Source organism: Rhipicephalus sanguineus, chromosome 5 (genome assembly GCF_013339695.2).
Source record: "Rhipicephalus sanguineus isolate Rsan-2018 chromosome 5, BIME_Rsan_1.4, whole genome shotgun sequence".
NCBI lineage: Eukaryota > Metazoa > Arthropoda > Arachnida > Ixodida > Ixodidae > Rhipicephalus > Rhipicephalus sanguineus.
The window spans coordinates 125,579,066-125,601,349 of NC_051180.1; the positions used below are offsets into that span (position 1 = coordinate 125,579,066).

General features: G+C 45.7%; 1 protein-coding gene across 1 annotated transcript in view; it reads left to right on the forward strand.

The window, feature by feature from the left end:
- LOC119394228 (uncharacterized) overlaps window positions 1-22,284 on the forward strand; it is a 164,308-nt gene that overhangs the window by 138,515 nt on the left and 3,509 nt on the right. Inside the window, 5 exon segments of the mRNA XM_049416028.1 lie at window positions 2,603-2,723; window positions 3,245-3,538; window positions 6,033-6,305; window positions 7,749-7,934; window positions 20,920-21,218. Of these exon segments, the coding sequence (XP_049271985.1) occupies window positions 2,603-2,723; window positions 3,245-3,538; window positions 6,033-6,305; window positions 7,749-7,934; window positions 20,920-21,218 (1,173 nt within the window).

A 22,284-nucleotide genomic window follows, 5' to 3' on the forward strand; every position in this document is an offset into this window, starting at 1 on the left:
ACAACGGTAATGTTGTGCTTTATCGCTATGGGTGCTCCGGGACCAAAAAACTTCGGGCGCCCGTTCACAGCAGCGTTTTAACTGCGTGCTGAAACGATGGAAGTTTCTGAACGAGTGGTTCGTTGCGGCAGTGGCGACTGCCCTGCGTGAACAAATTTTTACATGCAAACAAAATGACCGAGGGTTTCGCAGGCCAAAGTCAGGACGTTTTACGCCGCTTGCGGCATGCGCGACTGAACTACCCAAGAAGTCCGTGCCTTCGTTTCGGGAACGAAGTTGTGAAGGGCTTGACAGTTTTTCTACGTGCGGAAATGACATAATCTCCTTTAAAGGGACCCTGAAACGGTTCTGACAATTTTGTACGAACACATTGGGCCGGTAGAGCAAGTCTTAAGGATCATTTACAGGCCGATTTAAGCTCTGTGCGTAAACTGTGTAATTTATTACAAGGCTTTAAAGCTGTGAATCGCCACCGATCACAGCGGCTCAGTCAAACGCAATTTCAAACCGCCCACTTCCAGTGTGCGTCGTCTTGGAAGTGCGGCGTCACGCAGGCGGCTGATCTGATTGGATATGTCCAGTCCACGTCACTGAACCTCCTGTGGGCAGCGAGCGTCGTCTGCCTGTGTTACACCGTGCTCCGTGTTGACGTGAGCTGAGCAAGTGTTTATCTTGAGGTTTCTTTTCTTGGACACAATGAATTGCCCTAACTGTGTTGTGTACCACATATCTAGCAGTTGGTGTCTTGTAAAGCTGCGACATTGCGCAATGTTTGTGAGGCATCTGGCGAGCAGAACCCCTTCAGCTCGTCGCTGCAATGAGTGTCGCACTCTCGCTATCCGTTCAACACCACAACCCACGTGTCTGCGGCTGTAACTTCACACCTGAAGACACAGTCAGATTGCCCGAGTTCACGCTTATCGGTGATCGTTCTCGAATTCTTTTTGTTTATCCGCATGCCTTTGCAGGTTGTCACCGTACAGGAGAACAAAATAAGATCAGCTGGTAGTGTGGTGGCACCTGTCAGAGCAGATATCAGCCACTCCGCAAGCTTCGTCTTTGTTGCCAGACGGCGCGCTGCTGGGCACACTGGGCCTCCCGAGATCGTGCGCAACCTGTCAGCACGCAATATCGGAGGTCATGACTGGGCGAAGCTCAAACCGTCGAGTGCGCTCATGAGAGCGCTGTGATCGCCGGCGATGCAAGCTTGTTTGTGAGTTGAGGGTGTAAGGCAGTGGTGAGGAGGAGGGTATAGATATAATTGTCCGTAGCAGCCTTGGTATACGGTGCGTCGCTTAATTTCTGGTGCGAATGATTTGGGGATGCTCTTGCCTAAACGCTGACAAAACTTCAAAAAACCGTTTCAGGGTTCCTTTAAGATCAGCATGCACTCGCTTTTGAACCAGGATGTCAGTGAAAGTTTTAACGAAAGGCCTACTGTAACGACGTTAGCATTAGTTTTTGCCACCCCACCCTAACTAAGTTGCACCATTGGGCTTTGTCGCGTTTTAGATATTCGTCCTGTCGAATTATTCGAAACTTCGAATACTATCTATTCGATTAGGTACTATTCGATTCGAATTCGAAACTCGAATATTCGCACACCCCTACTGTAATGTATTCCGTGCTTTGCTGGTATCAGCGGTGCTCATCACAAGACGCAAATTCGCAATTGGCGGTTGACACGCAGTTAAGCAGGGTTCACGGCAGGTACTGAATGTATTCATGAGAGCCTGGGCGCACCAAAGTGCCTGATAAGTGTACTGGGAGGCATTAAAGCTATTTTGGATGTGGCTGTGGCAATTTGTCCACTTGACCGAAATGAAAAAGCATGAAATCATTTTTTTGGACAGCCCGACTTTTCAGGCGATCTTGCGGTCCCTAGAGAGTCCGAAAAAATCGGACGTTGACTGTATTTATCTTCCGGAAGTTCGAATAGTCAAATTCCGGTGCAAATCGAATGGAATAGCAAACACTATTAGAAAAATATTCGAAAGTTCGAATATTCGCACACCCGTAGTCTTTTCCTTTCATGTGTAAAGTGTCGTCGACACCACATTGGTTGCACTAAATCATGTAAATAAATACAATTCAGGCTCTGCATTGCCTCATTCTTCATATGACAACTAAGGAACACCACCCCTCCAGTGCTTCACCAACCTAGCCAAAAGAAACGCTTTTATGTTGCTATCTCATAGGAATATTCTTAGGGATCCTCTGCGACTTCTTTTTTGTAATTTCGCTTCGAAGTACTATTAGAAAAATATTCGAATTCGCTTCACACCCAAAATATTGCTATGGGCACAGCTCTGAATAAAAGTTAGTACTTCGTCATGTTGAGGTTTAACTGTATTAAAAAAGACATCTTACAGCTGTTTCTCAACCATCATACAAATGCCCTTCCTTTATGTGTAACAAACATATGGTTGAGTTTCTGCGTGTTAGAAAATGTGCCACTGCTGCTTTTGTCCCTTATGTGCTTTGGGCGAGCCAAACTTATGCAGAGCTCAGCTCATTTCATGGCAGTGACAAGTAGATTTATGTTGCTAAGTAAAGAGCTAAAATGAAGCTTGCACACGTTTCTCTTCTGTGCTGAAATCAGAAAGGAGCGATATTTTGAGTGCCCAATCTGCAAAGAGAAGTTCCACGTCGTCGCTGCCCTGAAAGATCACGTCTACGTTCATCGTGAGGACGGCGTGTACACTTGTCCAACCTGTGGAAAAGTAAGAAGCACTTTCATACCATCAAACATAGATATATAAGCTGGATATATAGAACTGGATGGATATATAGAATTTGAAGCTATATCAAACAGATGTAACATCCCCTCGGATATCGGATGCAAAAGTTTAGCACTTATATTTTGATATTTTATATTTCTAATTATCGAACTATTTCGCTATCCTCTTTGATTTTAATATATGTGGAATTTTGGTAGATGTTGAATTTTAATTATCTTACAGACTGTTGCATATGTTATAATTCTCAATTCTGTGCATATGTCCATTAAAAAAATTTTTGTTTTCATTCTTATTTGCTGTTGTAACAGGAGCTCACCATTTATCATGTCCCATAACTTCCTTCTTTCATCCTTTAATGAGTATGAGTGTATTAAATCATCCAGACGTCCTTCTGTGCACATACTAGGAACATAGTATGCAACATGCTATATGGTACATGCAATAGAAGAGTGCGAAACTTTCTGCGACATGTCTTTCTTTTTCTTTACCTCGTCTCTGTGCAGAAATTTCCAGAGTACAACCAAGTGCGCAAGCACATACGGGCTTTCCACACAAACCAGCGCTTCTTGTGCGAGCTGTGTCCCAAGGTGTTTCCCCGGCAGGACAAGCTAAAGCTTCACATGCTGTGCCACTCGGAGCACCGCGAGTTCCTCTGTGCCCTCTGCGGTCGGCAGTTCAAGCGCAAGGACAAGCTCAAGGAACACACACGCCGCCTGCATGCGCCAGACCGCGAGGCCCGAGAGCAGGCACGCGCTAAGGTCGCGCGCCCACTTTCGTCGAAGCGGTTTGTGCCCAAGGTACACCTTCGAAGCATCATGAAAGCTTATGAAGCCCTGACATGAGGGTACAGAAATTTGGGATAGTTCATGCAGTTTTTAAGGGACACCAACAGGAAATAACATGTTACATAAGAGTGATAGGTCAATGCTTGAGAAGGTCTAAAATGTCAATATTATACACATCAGCGCTCTCGTAATCGAGAAGTTGAAGTAAATGCGATTTATGCCACCAGTGCGATATTGTGGAACACAAAGCCTTATGACGTAGCAAGGCCTAGGCACAAATAATCGCAAGTACTCAAACTACCCATGACCAAAAAGATTTCGTTGCATTACAGGTCAGAATAAAGCGAAATTTTTGCATTTCAGTCTGATTCCTGCAGGAAAGAATGCGACGTTACCCTTGAGTACGACGCAAGTTCTGTTTTTACCGAGCTGTCGGGCAGTGTGGGCATGGTGATTGCTATGTCAGAAGGCCGTTCTCGGTGGCGGGTGGTTTGAATTGCGCTAATGGTATGCGGACAACAAAAATGTGATTTTCTTTCAAAATAAGCGTTTCCTTGGCAAGAAATAAGCACGATGAGGTTTCTGGAACTCTATTTCAACTATGCTCGCTCATTGACTGAAGCCTTTAGTGTCCCTTTAAAGGGAAAGACTATTGAAGCAAAACTACTGAATTGTGAGTGGTTGGTAGGGTGAAAGGGAACTTTTCTGCCACCCACATCATTGTCAAGGGTAACGTTGAGAGGTTCTTTCTTTCACCAATCAAGTAGAAATGCAAAAGTGCTGTTTGCTACAGTCTTACAATTCACTGCAGTGATCTCTTTATTATGAGTGGCTGTGTACTATCGTGAGAGAATTATACCAAGCAGTTGCTAAAGTTCGTAGTACTAGTACTACTGTGGGATCTTTGTAAACAGGAATCACCTAAATGGAACTGCCGCTTAATTTAATGGGACACCAATGTCATGTTTGATTAGTTTTGTATTCATGCTGTGCTAAAAAATATTTGTTAAATGAAACCATTATGTGGCTCTTGATAAAAGTAAGTGTGAGCACACTCAGAAATGAAATAAATCAGTCCATTTCAGCTGCATTGCAATATACATTGGAGACATTGTGGTGTGCAGTGGTCCCACACATTTTTTTTCCATTGGCCATGTTTGATCGTTTGTTGTTTGGGCTGAAGTCGTACTCGTGTTTGGATCTGGTGTGTCTGGTCGGTGAGCTTCCCGATCACCTCTGAGGTGACACCTAAATGTCCATGCAATGCACTCGCACCAGAGGCAACGCTGAAATCCATGAACAAATTCGAAAGTGGTTGTATCACGAAAATGGTGCTTACTGCAAACTATTACATCTGAACATCTGAAAAAGCACGCTCACAAGGATCCTTTGAGAAGGGGGAAGGGTGGGAGAGAACATGCTGCGGGACACGTCGGGCTGTTTTATTCTGCAAATGAAGAGACATTGGTCGGTAAATCGCAAGAATCTTGAATAGTGCTTGATGATGCAGCTGAGGAAAGCCCAGAGGGAGAACTGCCGTTTCATATAGTGTCAGTCAGTTGCTATTGGTGATATGCGAGTCAGTGGCTAACGAACTTCCTGTTTTATTCTAATTTGTTTCTGCTTTGCGATAAAGCGATTACCCCTTTTGAATAAAGCACTTTTACTCAGTAAATTGAACTCCTGATCAATGCAATCCATTTACATGGTTCCTCGAGGTTCCATTTAAGGGGGCCCTGCAACACTTTTTCAAGTAATCATTGAATGGCTTCATTAAAGGAGTTTATTGCCTCACAAATTGACTGCCGTAAAAATTTTTAGAATCTGTCAAGTACGAGCGGAGTTGCAGGGATTTGTCGCACACTTTAAGCGCTTTCTCTCTCCTTTCGTACCAGCAAGCGCGCAGAAAGCTACGGTGGGGGGCGGGGACAACAGGGCAAGAAGGTGCGTCCATTTGTCAGTGCACGCCATGACATTGAGCACTTCCTTTTCTTTTTCTTTCTTTTTTTTTCTTCATACACGCGGCTTACTTTCAGTGTGATCGCAAGCGAGCACGCAGGCAACTTGCATCGTACGCGGTAACTGTGTAGCTCACAATGCTCAAATCAGCCAATGGCCGTGGACTTCGGGTTTGTGGCGCGGTCATTTGGGTTTATGGCATCATTTGTTGAAAGAAGAGCGAGCGATTTCTAGCTCACTTTGAGAATTAATTGTAAATTTCAGTCCACCCGCTGCGCTATAATGTTTGGTTCACATGTCCCGAGGAGCCTTGACTACCAATCAACAGCGTTTTCCGAACACGCTGAAAAAGCATTGCAGAGGACCCTTTAAAGTGAGTCCACACTTGAATGTCCCAGTTGAGGTGCTAGTCTCATCCTTAGTTTCTCGGTTACTAAAGCTCTGTTGTCGCTATTGTTGGCATTTTTGACATTCTCAAGCGTTAATGTCTTAATGTAACCTAAGTTGTTAATCACCCTAAGCGTAAGGTTCTGGCATTTGTTCCCAGGTTCCACCGACCGACTATCAGAGGTTCATCTACAAGTGCCACACATGCATGCTGGGCTTCAAGCGTCGTGGCATGCTGGTGAACCACATGGCTAAACGGCATCCCAACGTTCAGCTGGAGTTGGTGCCAGAGCTGAATCTCCCCATTCTCCGGGCTACGCGCGACTACTACTGCCAGTACTGCGAGAAGGTTTATCGGTCGTCTTCCAAGCGCAAGGCCCACATCCTCAAGAACCACCCGGGCGCTGCATTGCCAATGAGCAACCGTGTCAAGGTGCGTGTGTGGCTGGTTCAGATGTGGTCCAGTGACTGCATGGATCGCTCTTAACAAGCCGCTTGAATCTCGCTTGCTAAAGAACTACCATATTTACTCAAATCTAAGGTGCACCAGCTTTCGCAGGTCCAAAATAAAAATGCGCCTAAATGTATTGTTACCTGATTTTAAAAAACAGAACAAAAAAGAAACTGTGATATGACGCTATGTTCAAGATTAGATGAAAGAGAGAGAGACAAGCACAATCCACCTTCATAGAATGGGAAATTTATTCTCCTCACAGTTCCTTTGCTTCTGCAGTCTAGTTTTGCTGGCTTAAAGGAGTACTTACAAAATTTTGAAGGCAAGGTAACTTGAAGTAGATCTCTGTGGACACACACACGTCATCTACAAACTATCAGCGGCTAATGTAGCCTAGAACATATTTAAAAGCATTCTTGAAGTGTGTGTCGTGCAACTGGACGCAAAACAGGACGCCTCACGACATAATAAACCTATGGTGGTGAAATAAACTCCACAAGAGTTCTCCGAGCACACTTTATCAATCTAAACCAATTCATTGTTTCTCTTTAGTGTCCCTTTAAGATAACTTCTGAAGATTGTGTGCCAATAGAGGGGCCGTTACCTTGACATGCTTGGTCTACACGGAATCGCTTAAGGAGGTCTGCAATATGGCATTCAATGTCATGATATTTTCTAGTTTTTGACCTGTAGAAGCTTTTTCCTGGTCGACAAGCAGCTAAAGATCTACTCGTTTTGCTTGTACTACTCACAGTCACAGGTACCAGGCACTCAAAAAAGACTCGACGCAGGTATATTCAGCGTGCAAAATCACTTCCTTGGATGACAGCTGTGACAAGGAAAAGTGTGAATCACCATTTACACTTTATGGGGCGAGTACAGCACACACAGGTCACAGTCGGGAACTAAATGAACCATTCATGAACTCGTAACAAAATATGCTCCATTGCCATTTCGTGATGGTGATGGCACTGCATTTAACCTGTCTGACGGGAGGCTCTTGCCAACACCAAGAACATGTTTTCAGTTTTGTATTCAATTCTAATGCTAGGCAATTTTTGGACCTGTTTTATCAGAAAAAAGGTGCACTGTAGTTTCAAGTAAATATAGTAGCAGTAGACATGGTCTTCAAGAAAAATTAACATGCCGTAACAAGGCATGTTCATGTTTACTTTGTTTACTGCTGGTTTTTTACGGTCAAGCATGCATCAAATTATCCAGCTCGCTATGGTGTTAATTTTTGATGCACTTGACATACTCGTTTGCCTGGTGTATATTCTCAACGTGGTGTTGTTATAGGGTCATGATTGTGCCGGACTATAGTGTTCATGTGCTTTGTGGATTAGGGCGGGTTCCTCTATTGTGTGTTTTTTGTGTTGGGTATGGTAAGAGACGAGGAGCCTGTTGCCGTTTGGTTTTCAGGGAGGCGTACCCAGTATACCTGGCCAGCCAAACCCGACTTTCTCGCACATGGTGGGCAGCGTGACGACGCAGCCCCACAGCTGCTGCCTGTGCCACAAGCAGTATGCCAGCAAGGCCAAGTTGCTCCAGCACCAGCGCAAGAAGCACATGGAAATGGTGGCTCTGTTTGGCAGCAACAACAACCAGGTCAGTGAGTGATGACGTGTGCTGACGTTGCACATGCAGCGTTGCCAGGTTTAACATCTCAAATAAGAGTATGTGGATAGTGAATGTTTAAATTGAATTGAATTTCTGAAGTGACAACAGATATGAAGCTTGCGCAGAGTTTGTTATATCCTGTATCGGCACGTTTATATCTAATGGTGTTACACATATATCTGTTCTTGCTAATAAATGATTAATGCATGTAGAGTAACGTTATCCTGCAGAATAATCGTTAAGACCTCTACTCGTATCCATTGTTCTGTTTCTTCTGGGGCTCCAGAAGGAGTTGTATCCCTTATATGTTCAGAAAAGAGTTAATACAGTCGACGTCTGATTTCCCGGACGCCCGAAATTCCGGACATGCCTGATTTCCCGGACTCATCTGTGGCACCGTCAAGTTCCCCGTAGAGTCAATGTATTAAAAAGTCCGAAATTCCGGACGCTTATAGCCTTCGCCATCCAATTTCCCGGACTTTTTACTGTTAACCGCCAACCCAAAGTCACCACCGACGCCGCCATTTTGGTTGTTTTCATTTTCATATCCTTGAACCCACCATACTCGCATCAGCAGCAACGCCGCACCGCGCTGCGGCTGCCGTAACCTCGAAACCGCACGTGTCAATCCGTTGCCAGCCGTAGCTTAGCCAAGCCAAACCTCACTGTGTTCATTCACGTGTTGTTTTGTCAGCTGTGCCAGCTCTGCAGTCGTGTCTGCGGTTGATCGTTTGCTGCTGCGCGCTACCTTCAGTGATCACGTTTCCCGACCTTCAGCATCCACCGAGTTCCTAGCTGTTTCGTGCTGCGCTTTTCGTCGAGCGGATTCGCCGTTTACAGCAACGGCACCAACTGCTCCTTCGTCTTCGTCCGCGCCTTCGAAGCGCACAAAGCCACCTCGTAGGCTCACGACGATGAACTGCCATCCGCTGACATTGCCTTCGACGATCTGCGCACTGGCGGCATGTTGATTCCAGCCGAGATAACCCTTGAGGGCTTTGCCGACGCTGACAAAGACCTCGAGCTATGTGCGGAGTTGACCGATGACGAAATCATTCATCAAGTTACGGAGGATTCCGATGACTTCGACACCGAGAACGAAGAGCCAGCTCCTACACAGCCAACGAACACGGAGTTGACGCGAGCACTGATGACACTGTCATTGGTGTACAGCGGCAACATGACGTTAACTGAAATTGAGGCAGACATAATCGCGGGCAAGCGGACCGTGCAAAAGAAAATAAGCGACTTCTTTGCGCCCAAGTGCTGACCTATGAGGTAGTGCCGGCCACGTCGTATTTTTTTTTATAAACGGCTCTTTTCAGAGCCACCTAAACAATGCATTGGCTGAATTGCTATCGGAATCTTGTACTCCGGCTGTGACCCTCTCTGTCAGCGAAAAATACCTACCAAAAATGTGCGTTTTCAAGTGCATTCGTTTTTCCGGACTGCCCGATTTTCCGGACGTTTTCGCGGTCCCTTGAGGGTCCGGGAAATCGGACGTCGACTATTCATCAACATTGAATAGTGAATTCTTTGACAGTTCGTATCCCAGCGTCCGCTAATGTGGATGCTGGTGTATGAATGGTTAACGTTCAGTTGGAGCACAAATAGCTCAACTTATTTGGTTTGTATTCGAAATTTGTAGGCATGTGCAAATAGAAATTTTAGGTTCGAAGCGAATAGTGATTTGGTCGAATAACTTCGAATCGAATAGTTCGAATAGTATATATCGCATATTATAAAGAAAAATGAGCGTATTTGTTATGACCCAACTAACCTGCACAATATTTTTAAAGATTGCAACAACGCATGTGCAAATGTCACTTCTTTGGTTCGTAGTGAGGTGGAAGCAACTTTGAATAGTAGCGGGATTTGTCTTTCGGTAGAATGCAAGTGATAACCTGTAAATATGTTACATTTTAAATTTTACTATACTTAGAGCATATAAGCTGGTATAACAAGCTTTTAAACTTAAATAATGATGAATCGATGTAAGGGTAATATGTTCATTTAACCTTGAAGTGGGGCTTCGCGGCAGTGCGAAGTTTTCCTGGAAAGGTGTATTCACGGTATAGCACCTCTTCGCTGCAGTGAAACCACCTTTTAGGGGGGGGGGGTTACATGCGGACTAATATACACCTATTTGTTCATTTCAAGTGCTTCAAAATTTTGAATAATTTAAATTCGTGTCAAAGTGAATTGGAATACTTTAATATTCATTCAAGTATTCGAAGTGCTCGAATATTCGCATATGCTTAAAAATGTGAAATACAGTAGACTCCCGTTAAGACGAACTCAAAGGGACCGCGGTCATCTGTTCGTCTTATCAGGAGTTCGGCTTATCAGAAGTGCCCCCATAAAGAGAGATGCTAACTGGCCAAGTGCATCCAAATATGTTACTTGAAAACACTGAATGGAGTAGACTTACAATGGGGGCAAAAAGACAAGAAAAAGTATTTATTTGGCTCATATAGATAAAAACTATGCCTTCAAGCAGAGTGTTTACACGAATATTACGAGCACTCGATTTCACGTGTTCAAAAATAAAAATGCTCGTGATGATATTTGCTACCACATTTTAATGATAAAACTGCAACACGCTCCTATGTTGACGATTAGAAAAAAAATTAATAGACAAGCACAATTTTCCTTCAAAGAATGTAAAATTTATTGTCCTGGCAGTTCGTTTTCTTCTGTGAGCCTGTTTTGCTGGCTCTAAGATCACTTCTGGATACGCCTCGGTCGCGTGCTGTTGCCTTGACAAAGTCATTATACGCTGAGTTGCTTAAAGGGGTCATGAACCACTTTTCCAAGTAATGATCTAATGGCCTCAGTATCGGAGTGTACTGCCTCCCGAATCGATTGTCGCAAAAATTTCTCGAATCCGTCAAGAATCAGCGGAGTTACGGGGGTTTGGCGCACGCTCCCAGCGCTTTCTCTCTTTTCTCGTGCCGACGAGCGCACTGGAAGCTAGACAGGGAGGGATGGCATGGGGGAAAGAAGTTACGCCAGCGCGCGTCATGAAACGCGATCGCTCTCCCGCTGTGATTCGCTTGCGCGAGTGCGGCTACCGTGTACTGAGGAGTTGCGGCGCCGGCAAGTGGCGGCACCCCGCGGCAAGAAGCGCATCTGATCCGAACGCCGCTCTCGATTTACGTCGGCTATCGGCCAATAAGCATGCTATGTCTCTTGCGACGTACAGCGGACAGACGCCCCGCCCACCGACGAGAGTGAGAACCGGCCTCTGTTTGAAAAGAGGGTGCCTGGGGAAAGGCAACTTCGCGCTCCGCTTGTGGCCATTACGCGGCGCGCACGACTGTAATATTTGGCAGAGCAGTTCATAGCCGTGTCAGCTTTCCGCAGGATGTGTTTTTTCAGTCAGCCCAAGGGGTGCTTCATGACCCCTTTAAGAAAGTCTACAAGGTTTTCTTCGATTTTCGGATATTTCCAAGTTTTCGGCCCGTAGTAACTTTTCCTGATCGACGTGTAGGGTTGCCACCTTATACCGAAAAAAAAAACCGGCCCTTATTCGGGGGGGGGGGGGGGGTGTTAACAGGGGATTAAAATAATGTTGAACAATAGACGCTATGTCAATTCTTCGGCATGCAGTGCCATTTAATGTAACATTGCTTTCATTGAGCCAAATAAACCCAATGCACAAACAAAAGCAGCACACTCAGCTAACCAACTAGCCTAATTGCTGACATAAAAGTACCCGTGATTGGAATGACGCTTCGCTTATTAGTCTGAATGTGCTGCACTGAAAAGGAACCACAATGCTTCGTCCATAAAAAAGCTCTTCTTTGCGTCTGAGTCCAATAGGCCAGTGGCATTATAGACACAAAGGAATGTTAAGATGTACCTATGCCACAAAAATGTTGGATATTCATGTACCATACACGTGCAATAATATGCTCTATTCCAATGATCGCTAGACTTGAAGGGATCCCAGAAAGTGCTTGACTAATAGTGTAAGAGTTTTGGTGATTGACGATAAATATTTACCGTTGTAGTTGTTGAACAACGCGGTCGGGGACTGACCGCTGGTCAGTCCCCGACCGCGCAGGTGGAATTCCTCAGTCAACACGTACGGTCAACACGGAGAAGAGTAAAAAAAATACCCGGGATACGATGAGCAAAAAACTTGCCAATGACGGCCGGTCTTAGGTGCGGACCGGCAACCAGCCCCTTGTCTAAAAAATGCCAGGCCTGCGCGGAAAGCGCAGCACAGTCACAGCGAAAGCTGGAAGAGCGGCATTTCTAGAGCCCGTTGTAAACTCTCTTGGGGCTACTAATACAAGTACACTAAGAACGTATCCACTACGCCATAAATCACAATATTTGTGAAATTGGGAAGCACCTACAACGCGATTATTCGTCATTGTGCGCAGAAGCGAGGTTCCAGCTACACATATGTAAGGCATTGTGTGCACTTTGTTTATGTGACGACTGATGGCGATGAAGAATTGTGGCTCAGCTCTTTGTAATGGGTTGGAAGGTTTAAACGGCTCACGAGTTACGTAATTCGCATTGTGTGACGCCCGGTCGCTATTTCACTCTCCTACCATGCAATATAACATACATTGACGTGAGAAAGAGAGACAGAGAGAGGGGGGAAGAACTTTGTTGAGACCATGAGGGAATGGATGATGGGCTTATGGGCTACCTTGGCAACCAATGCAAGTGCACTTGCGAGGAACCCACTACGCTATAAATCATCATAATTTCTGTGAAATGGAAATGCTTACGTGACGACTGATGACGACGAAGAATTGTGGCTCAGCTCTTTGTAATGGGCTGGAAGGTTTAAATGGCTCACCAGTTACGTAATTCGCATTGTGTGACGCCCGGTCGCTATTTAACTCTCCCACCATGCAATATAAGATACATTGACGTGAGAAAGAGAGACAGAGAGAAGGGGGAAGAACTTTATGAGACCATGAGGGAATGGATGATGGGCTTATGGGCTACCTTGGCAACCAATGCAAGTGCACTTGCGAGGAACCCACTACGCTATAAATCATCATAATTTCTGTGAAATGGAAATGCTTACGTGACGACTGATGACGATGAAGAATTGTGGCTCAGCTCTTTGTAATGGGCTGGAAGCTTTGAACGGCTCACCAATTACGTAATTCGCATTGTGTGACACCCGGTCGCTATTTAACTCTCCCGCTATGCAATATAACATACATTGACGTGAGAAAGAGAGACAGAGAGAGGGGGGAAGAACTTTGTTGAGACCCTGAGGAAATGGATGATGGGCTCATGGGCTTCCTTGGCAACCAATGCAAGTGCACTTGCGAGGAACCCACTACGCTATAAATAATAATTTCTGTGAAGTAGGGCAGCAGCCACTATGCCATTTTTCGTCATTCAACGGAGAGCCGTGGTACCCGCTAAAAACATGCAAGGCATCATGCGCACTTTGTTGGTGTTGTGCTTGATGACAATGAAGAATTATTGCAGAGCCCCTTGTAGTGGGTGGAAGCATCCAACAGCCCACTCGTTGCGCAATTGGCATTGTTTGACGCCTGGTTACAGAATTCGCGTTGTGTGGTGCGTGGTTGTTATTTCACTCTTCTACCACACTAAATTACATATCTTAATGTGGTTCCTTCTGGACATGAGACCTGTATAGCGTCGTTTTGCAAGGCAGTTCCAAGCACCAGCATGGCTCAGAGGTAAAACACTGGGCTCCCACGCAGAGGACCCAGGTTCGAACCCCGTTCCATCCTGGAAATTTTTTCTTATTTCGTTTTTTTTCTTATTTCGAGCGATAGTGGTTACGGACACCGGCGGCGGCGGCGGCGGCGGCGGACAACTACGCCACCAAAAACGGCCGTTGAAATGATCTCATAACAGCTTTCGCTGTAAAAACCGGCTTGGCCGGTCCAAAACCGGGCAGGTGGCAACCCTATCGACGTGCAGCTGAAGATATCCCACCGGGCTACTCACAGTCACAAGCCTCGCCACGAAAAAGACACGACGCAGCTATATTCACTGTGCAAAATAGCCGTCCTTTGTCATGCGCTTCCATAATCGAAGTGGCTCATCACAATTTGCACTTCACTGGGAACAGATACAACGCGCACAGGTGCTACGCGAACCAACGCGAATTGACCACAAAATACATGTGCTCGGCCGCCATTGTGTGATGGTGATGTCAATGCACCTGACCCCTTTGACGGGAGTGCGCCGCGATCGTGGTTTCGGTTTCGTACTCGATTGTAATGCACAGACCATTTTTGTTCCTGCTGTCGCTTTTTTTTTTTCCCCACTCCCCTCTGACCACGGCGGAAGGGCCTCAAGCTCTTGTGTTCTTCTGTTCTCCTTTGTACTCCAGCTGGGAAACCGAAGAATGGGGGGGGGGGGGATAAAAAAGGATGCAATGGCTTGGGGGTCCAAGTTGTATATCCCCCACTCTTTTTGTTGCTTTCTTTGCTGATAAAGCCCACACCTCCCCCACCCACAGGCAGGGGTTGAGAAGGGATACCGGCGATTTGCTTCGCGTCTTTGCTCCAGGAAGCGCTTTTTTTTTTCATCTTTTTTGCTTTTTCTCGGTCGCCTGAATGCCCCACCAAGACTGCAGTGTTCGTTTCGCAGAATCGCTAGCGTTGTTGATCACCGCGAAAGTTCGTCTTAACAAAAGAGTACAGTTGGGCGGTTCGTCTTAAGCGAATTTTTTTTTGCATTGAGTCTATGGGAAACCAAATAAATGGTCCCGTGTTGTTCGGTATAAGCGAGAATTCGTCTTAACCGAGTTCGTCTTAACGGGAGTTCACTGTATTTGCACTCTCCTAATCATGATGTATTGGCAGGGAAGAACCAAACATGGCCTTTTGGGCCTGTTAATCATTGCGACTCTTTACAGAGATGAACCTGACCTAAATAGACTGGTAGCGCTTGAATCCTAGCAGTAGTGGTGATTGTGGTTGTCAGTGGTTCAATATTACCTCACAGGTTTGAGTTTATCCGCTTTTCATATGGGACATTCCAGGTTAATTGCTGGTTCTTGCGTACTCTTCAGAATGTTCAGCAGTATTGGTGACATGTGGGCTGTGTTCTCAGACACTCCTCATTCGCCGTGGAAGTTGCAAAAGCATTCCAAGAAATTTTGGATATTGTACATGGCTTCTTGTAGTGAGTGGCAACTTGATAACTGATCATTCTTTGGAAATGAGCGCTATGAATGATGTTAAAACAAAAGGTGGCTGATAAGCTTGTAAGGCATGATTGCTTTGAACAGATTCTAAGGATGGCATTTGTTTAGAAATACGTATTGTTGAGCTTGCAGTAATAATGAGCTGCTGTTCCACTCATGATGGTCAGTGCAAATAGAACACAGTAAAAGAAAAGGAAAGTTGACTGCACAATTGTGTCGTCTTTTCCTTGCTTGTACTGTGTTCTGTTTACGTTAGCCATCACGTGTATATTCCAGCTCGCCCAATTTGCTACCTTATTGTTGTTCCACTTCCTTCAATAATTTGTTAGGAATCAATGTCTCGAAGCTGCTGAAAATACTTAGCTTTTCTTGGGGTTCAGCAAAGTGTTACTGGAGGGGCAAAGCATGCCCGTGTAAAATCAGCACTTGTGTGTGGGATGGCAACAGCAAGGCAATAATGCAATGTCACTGGTATGGTAACATTATTGCCTGCCGATGACAATGATGGTAGCATGACGATGATGGTGTTTTGGTGGCAGCGACGAAGTCTCGGCTTCATGTTCGGTTGAAGAGGTAAAAGATGTTTTCATGCAAATGTCTATCATGTATCATTTGTTAAGGACTTGCTGTTGGGCTAGTCGGTGCTTGCTGAACATCATAGTGTAGCATGAAGACACAAATACAGTCAAACCCACTTATAACAATGTTAAAGTGCCACGAAAATTCCATTGTTATAGCCTATAATTGTTATAAGTGGGTTGCATGAAAAAAAGAAGGCAAAATACAATCAACTGCCGATTTTTCGGACATGCTTGAAAATTTGGACGCTTTCACAACACCGTCACAAGTCCCATAGACATCAATGTTTAAGAACAACTTAAAATTTCGGACGCTGAAACTCTTTGGCGGCCAATTTTTTGGACTTTCTGCCCAAACTGCAGGTCCGTAACGGCATTAATTGAAGCCCCCACCTCAGCCACATCTCTAGGTTCAAAGCAGCGCTTTCGAGAGTCAATTTGTTTGTGGCCGTAGTAGAGTTTGAAAGGTGCCTTTGCCGCAATGCCGAAATGTAATGGGGTAAAGCTAATAAAAAAAAAATCTGAAGGGGCCAGAGTCACGGTGCATTGTGGCAATGTCTTTACAGATAAGCACCGCAAATGTGTTAGCGGCAGGCGGGAAACACGCCAGTGCAGCTTAATCGCTGACGACACATATGATAAAGCCCCAACCACTGGCACGCGTATGCACGCGTATGCACGCGCCTAGGCGTCAAATGCGCCTCTCGGCGTCGGTCGCGGAGGGCTGTACGCGTCCATACGCCTCGAGGCGCGCGGGGTCAAGACGACTTTGATATTTTCGGCTACGTCACCACGCGTACGGCGCGCCAACTAATCAGAGGCCGGCATGTGCCGGCGGCGCCAACCAATCAGAGGCCGCGATACCTCTGAGCGCTATGCCTAATGGCCGCCGCTTCGAAGGCACCTCCGAGTGCAGGGCAAGCACGGAAACTACGGTCGCAAACGCTCCTGAGTGACCGCGTCGTCATCCAGTACGTCGACGCATAGCGACGACACGGCGAACGACCGCGAGTGCTACCAGTGGGACGCGGTTTCGTGCCGAGTTCGAGCGACGCCGACAAATCCAGCGAATGCTTCCCGGCTGCCCTTGCCCCGGTTTTGTGTGCGATCGTCGACCCAGTGAAAACATCGTACCTACTACTGCGGCATGTCGCTGCTTCTGTGCTCTGATCTGTGTGTATCTGCGTTCGGAACGGGTGTAGACATGCTTCGGAGGTTTGAAGTCCTCAGCGTGAGCCCTCGCCTACCGCGAAGTCAATTCAGAGCGGTGTCGTCTGCATTCAGCGTAGGCCTCTACCGTCGACTTCGTGTGAACCAGCTCATGTGAGGAAGTTTGGTTGAAGGAAATTGACCGCAGTGTGTTTGTTTTCAACATAGCCATTCGCCTCATCATTGCCGAAAGCGAACATCGCATTTGCCAACGCATTTCGGTGATGTGACAACGTACATGAGGAGCATTTGCGGATTTTACGACGCTGAAACATTGGTTGACTTCGGCACAAATCGTTTGCGTGTGTTGCCAAGCTAACAACAAGCGTGCGCTTGTTGGTAGCAGTGTGACGTGTTTTCGTGCTGGGTACCAGCGACGCCGACACATTCAGCTGTCAGCGGTCTCATTTCCATTCATGTATAAAATAGAAGCTCGAACGTGCGCGAGTGTGGTGATCGAAAAAGAAAGTTGCATGATTAAGTGCTGCTTGTGTTGCCTGCTATTTCACTTCTTGACTCTTGGTCTGCTTCTCTGCCGTGCAACTACACCTTAGCACATGCCCAGTTGCACATGCCTTGTTTTGCAGGTTGTCTATTCTGACACACATTCTCCCTAGTCTTTTCTGATGCTCATAGACGGGAGAATGTGAACAGTGGCGCTTCTCCATCGTTTTACAGTTTACTTAAATATAACATATGTTTTGTTTACAGCTGGACAGCTAATTTGCTAAAAAGCTTGTAAGTGACAAGCACCTCCATTGAAATCTGAGGTGCACAATGACACGATAGTAAGAAGAGAAGAGCATGACATCACACGTATGTGCAGAAGGAATGAAAGTGCAATATTACTGTGCTGCTCTTTGTTTAGAAGGAATTCAAACGGTGCCTCACTGGAACCTCAGACACCTGTGAGACCATTCTAAACTGTGCACATATTTATCTCTTCCTCCAGATTGAATCCAGCTGAAATAATTATTTGATGGTTTCAAATGCCAAATCCTTGGATGTATTGCAAGGACTATTTCATTTCTGTTCAGTTCTTTGTATATGCACTGACTTAGACTATGCATGCACTTAAGCATAATTGAAATATGAAGACATTCATTCAGTTTAGCTATGTTAGACAACTTGCCAAAGACTTTTATACAGTGCTCTGGTGCAATCCTATGAGCGATATCTGTCGCATCATGAAGTTTCAGGCACGATTTATTATGTTAGAGGGTATTTTGACTACTGACGACGTGCAAAGGCCTTCTACGCAGTGCTTGGTTCCAATCTTATGACTGATATCTGTCGCATCATGAAGTTTGAGGCACGATTTATTATATTAGAGGTTATTTTGACTACTGACGACGTCCAAAGGCCTTCTACACAGTGCTTGGTTCCAATCTTATGACCGATATCTGTCACATCATGATGCTTCAGGCACGATTTATTATATTAGAGGTTATTTTGACTACTGACGACGTCCAAAGGCCTTCTACACAGTGCCTGGTTCCAATCTGATGACCGATATTTGTCGCATCATGAAGTGCCAGGTGTGGTTTGTTGCGCTAGAGGATATTTCGACTACACACAACGTGCAAAAACCAGTGCTCGATTCCAATATTATGACTGATATCTGTCGCATCATGAAATGTCAGGTGTGGTTTGTTGCGTTAGAGGATATTTAGACTACAGACAACGTCCAAAAGCCTTCTACACAGTGCACAGCTGCAATCACAATCTTAACATAACCCATTTTTTTGTGCACACTAACATGTTCAAATACAGTTTTTTCTGATATTTACGAACACTGGAATGATGTACCTGGTTCCGTTCGTGAAATGAATGTATCTGATTTTTGGAGGCACTTGTATGATATTAGTGTTCTATTTCTCTCATTTTTTACCCAGTTGCACTCAACAGGTGGCGATATCTGCTTTTGTTGAAGCACTTATTGCGATATTGAATACATTCTTTCCTTTTGTATTCACGTACACCACTCCTGCAGTAGCCCTGCATTGGGATGCAATATTTGAAAATAAATAAATAAATAAGCTGTTTAATTATGAACTCGATGCGCATTTTGTGGTGAACAGTGCATATTCATTTATTAGAAAACAAGAAAGTCGGGCCATACTTGCAGTGCTACAGTTTACCTGCATTTTGTTGCTAGACGCGACATAAGTAACTGTGAGTTTCCAGTAATGTTGGTTTCTTGTTTCCATGCTACTGAAAAAAATTTGAGTTAGTATGTATGCTTGCTCTAGGATTCGAACTTCTCAATGTTGGCCCATGTAATAAACTGTAACTCATATTAGGCAGCTAGAATATTAGTCACGGTGACACCCGTGGTACGCGGGAAAGCCGTCTTTTTGTTAATTTGAAAAGTATTAGTCGTTATGCGGCGAATTTTTAGGGCACCTCGTTTGGACTTTGCAGCAAACGTCTATTTCCTTTTTTTTTTTTTCGTAACTAAAGTACGTGCCAAGAAACGACGTCACGCCCACCGACAGTGCGGGCGACGCTGCTCCCGTCCGCTTCTTGGAGCAGAACCATTTTCATGAACAGGATGATTATATTCGTGTTGGGCACTAATAGCATGGCCGTGAACAGGCGTCAACAAGGCGATCGCATAAGCGTTGGCGATCTCGCAAACATCGTTGGCTGTGTCCCGTGATGCAAACGTGAACTTAGCAGCGCACGCGCCGATGTCGATTACTTTGCATACCGTGGTTGTTACTTTGGTCATTGCGATGTTAATTACTTCTTAAATAGTCAAAAAAGTGGTGGGTGAAGCAATCAATATTTTAACGACAGTCTAATTCGCTTCGATTGATAACGCACCGTTCTAGGCTGTACATGGACAGTTTTAAACGAAAAGATCAAGCAACACTGCCTCTGAGCGTCGGCGCGGACGCGCGGTCGACGCTTGCCAGTGGTTGCGCGCCCTTTTCCTCCACGGGGCGCGCCGCGACGCATTTGACGCGTAGGCACGTGGAACGCGTGCCGGCGCTTGCCAGTGGTTGGTACTTAAGCATCTTCAGTTAACTGCTTGGTAGTGCACGTGGCCTAGCGCAGTTGTATACGTACTGCACGCATTTAATAGGTGATAACCCAAACGTGTCGCGCCGCCGTTCATGCTGCATCTTTGTGCAAGAATGCTAAGTGCACCACACCAATGTGTTGCCTTCATGAACGAAAACAGCTCGCCGTCACGACGCCCATGTGCGGTCAGGAACGGAGTGGGCATGCCATAACGAATGCTTTCATGGCAAATGCTTGTGTGTACGATACAGTAAGCGCTGTGGCAGTGATGGCGTGACCTTCATAGGCAACTTGATGCACACAGGTTGCTGCGGCAACCTATCACCTTTAGAAACACTGAGGTGAAATTGCTACAAGTGTCAAGCCACATGCTTCTCACTGGCTGGCACGAGAAAACCCCGTGATCATCAGCCTTGCTTGTTTTATGCGAAGTTCTCAGAACTGCACAGAATGAGGGGCGAACGAGCTGACTGTGATCGCAGGCAGTGCACTTGGGGCAGTCTGTTCGTGTTTTGAAGGGTGGCGCAGAGTAGCCTATTTATGTTCGGAGGGGTGGGTGGCAAGGCGATGGGAGAGGTGCACAAGGCTGTCAATTCTGAGAAAGCTGCAGGACGGCTCCTATTGTATGATTGCGTGGTGGCCTTTGGCGGTAGCGGCTCAAATTTTTCGCTTTCTTCTTTCTTTTCAAGGATTTCGTGTTCCACTACCTTTCGGCACAGACACCTAGCAGCCAGACTTCGTTGTTGTAATATATAATGCGGCATTGGGGCATTGTAGTAAACGGGTTATTTTACCATATAAGACATACAAAAGTTGACGGAGCAGCAGCTTTTCATTGTTATGACCAATATATTGTTAAAACCGGTATAATTATAAGTGGGTTCGACTGTAGAAAGACACGTAGACGTACAACACAGGCGCCTTAGTGGCCCTAGTAGTAGTGCTCTTTGTATTGCGTCTAATACTGTAAATGCTATAACCCTTACAGGCAGTCAATGGCAACAACAGAGGGCGGGAGGCTGACCTCTTGACACGGGCCATGTCCGAACTCACCCAAGGTCTGACAGACTTCCGCCAGAACAGTGGTTCCACTACATTCCTGACTGCCCGGCCTTTGCAAGAGGTGGAGAGCCAAGGTGAGGGCATGGACGACAGCCAGCAAGAGCAGCAGGTCATCACCGAAACACTCGACGCAACAGTGGAGACAACCGAGGTGACTGCCTCAACACTGGACCCAGCACAGTTGAACCTGTTACTGGCCCAGTATCAGCAGCAGGCTGCACTCAGGTGAGTGGACTCTTAAATGCTTGGCTTTTGACATCTCTACACAGTCAACTCCTGTTAAGACGAACTCGGTTAAGACTAATTCTCGCTCATGCCGAACAGCACGGGAACGTTTGTTTGGTTTCCCATAGACTCATTGCAAAAAATAATCACTTGAGAAGAAGAAGAATAGGTACTCTTCTGTTAATACGGACTTTCACAGCTAACATTGCACTCTTGGTGGGGCATTCAGGCGACCGAGGGAAAAAAAAAGTGCTTCCTCGTGCAAGAACGCAAAGCGATTTTCGCGAGGCAGAGAGAGGGAGGAAGATAAGGGGAAAAGAAATATTCAAAAGTGACACGAAAGCGACATCGGAAAGCGAAACCACATTTGCGGCGCTAGCACTCACGTCAGAGGGATCAGATGCATTGGCATCGCAATCACACAATGGTGACCGAACACATTTTGTTGTCGGTTGACACTGGTTCGCGTAGGACCTGTGTCTACTGCCAGTGAAGTGCAAATTGTTTTATGCACCGTTTTCATTAGGGGTGTGCGAATATTCGGAATTTGGAATATTTTTCAAATAGTGTGTGCTATTCGATTCGATTCACACTGGAATTTTACTATTCGAACTTCCCAAAAACAAATACAGTCAACATCCGACTGAAAGTGCCCCCTTCAGATGTTCAATATGCTTCACCTCATTACACTCTCGTATTGCGTCAAAGCTGCAGTCAGTCATAAAAATGATCAGTCATCAAAAGTGATCATTGAGCGCAAGTTGCACTTTGCCAACATCAATCAGTCTCTTCTTGCTTGCATCGGCGAATTATTCGATAATCTTGACAGCCCGTGTCACATAACAAATAATAAAGGTAGCAGTACAATAGGTACTGAGATGAAGCAGCAAACACTTGTTTCGTACGCTTATGGACGCACGGGCTGGAAATGCACGCAATACCAGTTCCCATGCTTACAGCATTAACAAACAACCCGCGGGTACACTCACAGAAAGTTTTCCCGGCAGCTTTGTCACGTGGCTTCGGAGAGCCAATGGGAGGCGACGGCCGGGAGAAATTTTTTTCA